The 1,588-nt window shown below is 39.7% G+C and overlaps 1 protein-coding gene across 1 annotated transcript in view; it reads right to left on the reverse strand.

Moving 5' to 3' along the window:
- Positions 1–849: 849 nt before the first annotated feature.
- LOC104168668 (myosin heavy chain, skeletal muscle, adult-like) overlaps positions 850–1,588 on the reverse strand; it is a gene marked incomplete at its 5' end in the record, with an annotated part of 5,188 nt that continues 4,449 nt past the window's right edge. Inside the window, 2 exons of the mRNA XM_009709331.1 lie at positions 850–1,002; positions 1,511–1,588. The exon at positions 1,511–1,588 is cut by the window's right edge and continues 1 nt beyond it. Coding sequence (XP_009707633.1) covers positions 850–1,002; positions 1,511–1,588 — 231 coding nt within the window. The remainder of the gene's footprint in view (positions 1,003–1,510) is intronic.

Below are 1,588 nucleotides of genomic sequence, written 5' to 3' on the forward strand. Positions count from 1 at the left end.
CTCAACACTCCATCACCTTTATCTGCCCTAATATATGTTCAATTATCTTTCAGTTGCCCATAAAGTACTCGGTTTTACCTATGCCCAGCAGTCTGCAGCCTTAGCTATTCTTTCTTCTGTAGTCTTTTAACCATGGCTTCTTGTCACTCACACCATCTGTGAACTGGCTACCATTTTCTGCTGTGTATGAAACAAAATAGCTTCAGAGAAAGAGAGTAAGGATATCTCTTCATGCCACTATCTCATCACGTTGGTTTGACTGCTTGTCAATGCTTGGAGTGAACTTCAGTCTCCTGAATCAAAGTAGAAATTTGATTTTCTCACATTCTTAAGCCTAACCAGACAAACAACATTTTTCAATTAATAAAAATAATATATAATTAAAAAAAAATGCTGCAGGAACCTCTTTTGCTTTCTTCTCCTCGTTTTTTTTTTTTTTTCTGCTAAAAATTCATCAAAATAATTTGAAAGAATATAGTCTTAGCTTGACATGGCAAGGCCCAGAGAAGGTGGGAAATGCACCACAAGCCTACCAAAGAAATGCGTACTTCTCATTGCAAGATGAAGAGTGAATCCATATAATTGTTATTATTCCTCATGCATTTTAAAAAATGTAAATGTAGAAAACTATTGCTGTTTAATATACTTTTAAATGTGAACAGGAACTGTGTACATATACTCCAAAAGTAATCAACGCTAGAATAAATAAATAAAGCATACTAATCACTGTTCATATGCAAACGTTTCTACTGTCTTTATTACCTAGTCATATATGATAATCAGAGAAGAAAGCAACACAGAGATAGACATTTTATGCATGCCTCAGGTCACTTTTTAGCCTTGGGAACCTTATTCTTCCTCTTCTATCTTCTTATGGAACTCACGGCTTTTCACTCTGAGCTTGTTGACCTGTGATTCTGCAATGTCAGCCCGTTCTTCAGCTTCCTCCAGCTCATGCTGGATCTTGCGGAATTTGGAGAGGTTGACATTGGACAGTTCCTCCTATGTGGGGAGAGGGAGTTGTGAAAACAACCAGCAGCCTGTGGACATTTAATATCTGAAAACTGGGCAAACAAATATTTAAATGCCACAGCTGGGCAGGCAGGGCAGGTTCAAAACCAAGGTAAGAAGCTGCTCAGGGTGTGAAGTGTGCCAGAAGAAAAAAGAATATTAGAGTGTCTAAAAGGCCATGGCCACATTACACACAGCATGGTCCAGGCAGAGTTCATGGCAGAGTCATGAACAGACAGACTAGCAGCTGCTTCTGACACACAGGTTAGGGTACAAAGGAAGAAGTAGGTGGGAAGTGAGGCTTAGAGAAAAACAAATAGAGCTGGGGAAGTAATTTCCTCCCAAACCCAGCAATTCTTACTCTTTCATTCCCCATTGCCTTGTAGCAGCAAATGGAGCAAAATAGCCAAGGTTTCAAAAAATTAGACGGAAGAAAACACCACCACAGAATTCTGCCTCCACTAGAAGGAAGTCTGGCCTTGGTCAACGTGATACTTACAGCCTCCTCAGCTTGCCTCTTATAGGACTTCACTTTCATTTGCAGCTTGTCCACTAGATCTTGGAGCCTGAGAACATT

Source organism: Cariama cristata, unplaced genomic scaffold (genome assembly GCF_000690535.1).
Source record: "Cariama cristata isolate BGI_N322 unplaced genomic scaffold, ASM69053v1 scaffold4091, whole genome shotgun sequence".
NCBI classification, from domain to species: domain Eukaryota; kingdom Metazoa; phylum Chordata; class Aves; order Cariamiformes; family Cariamidae; genus Cariama; species Cariama cristata.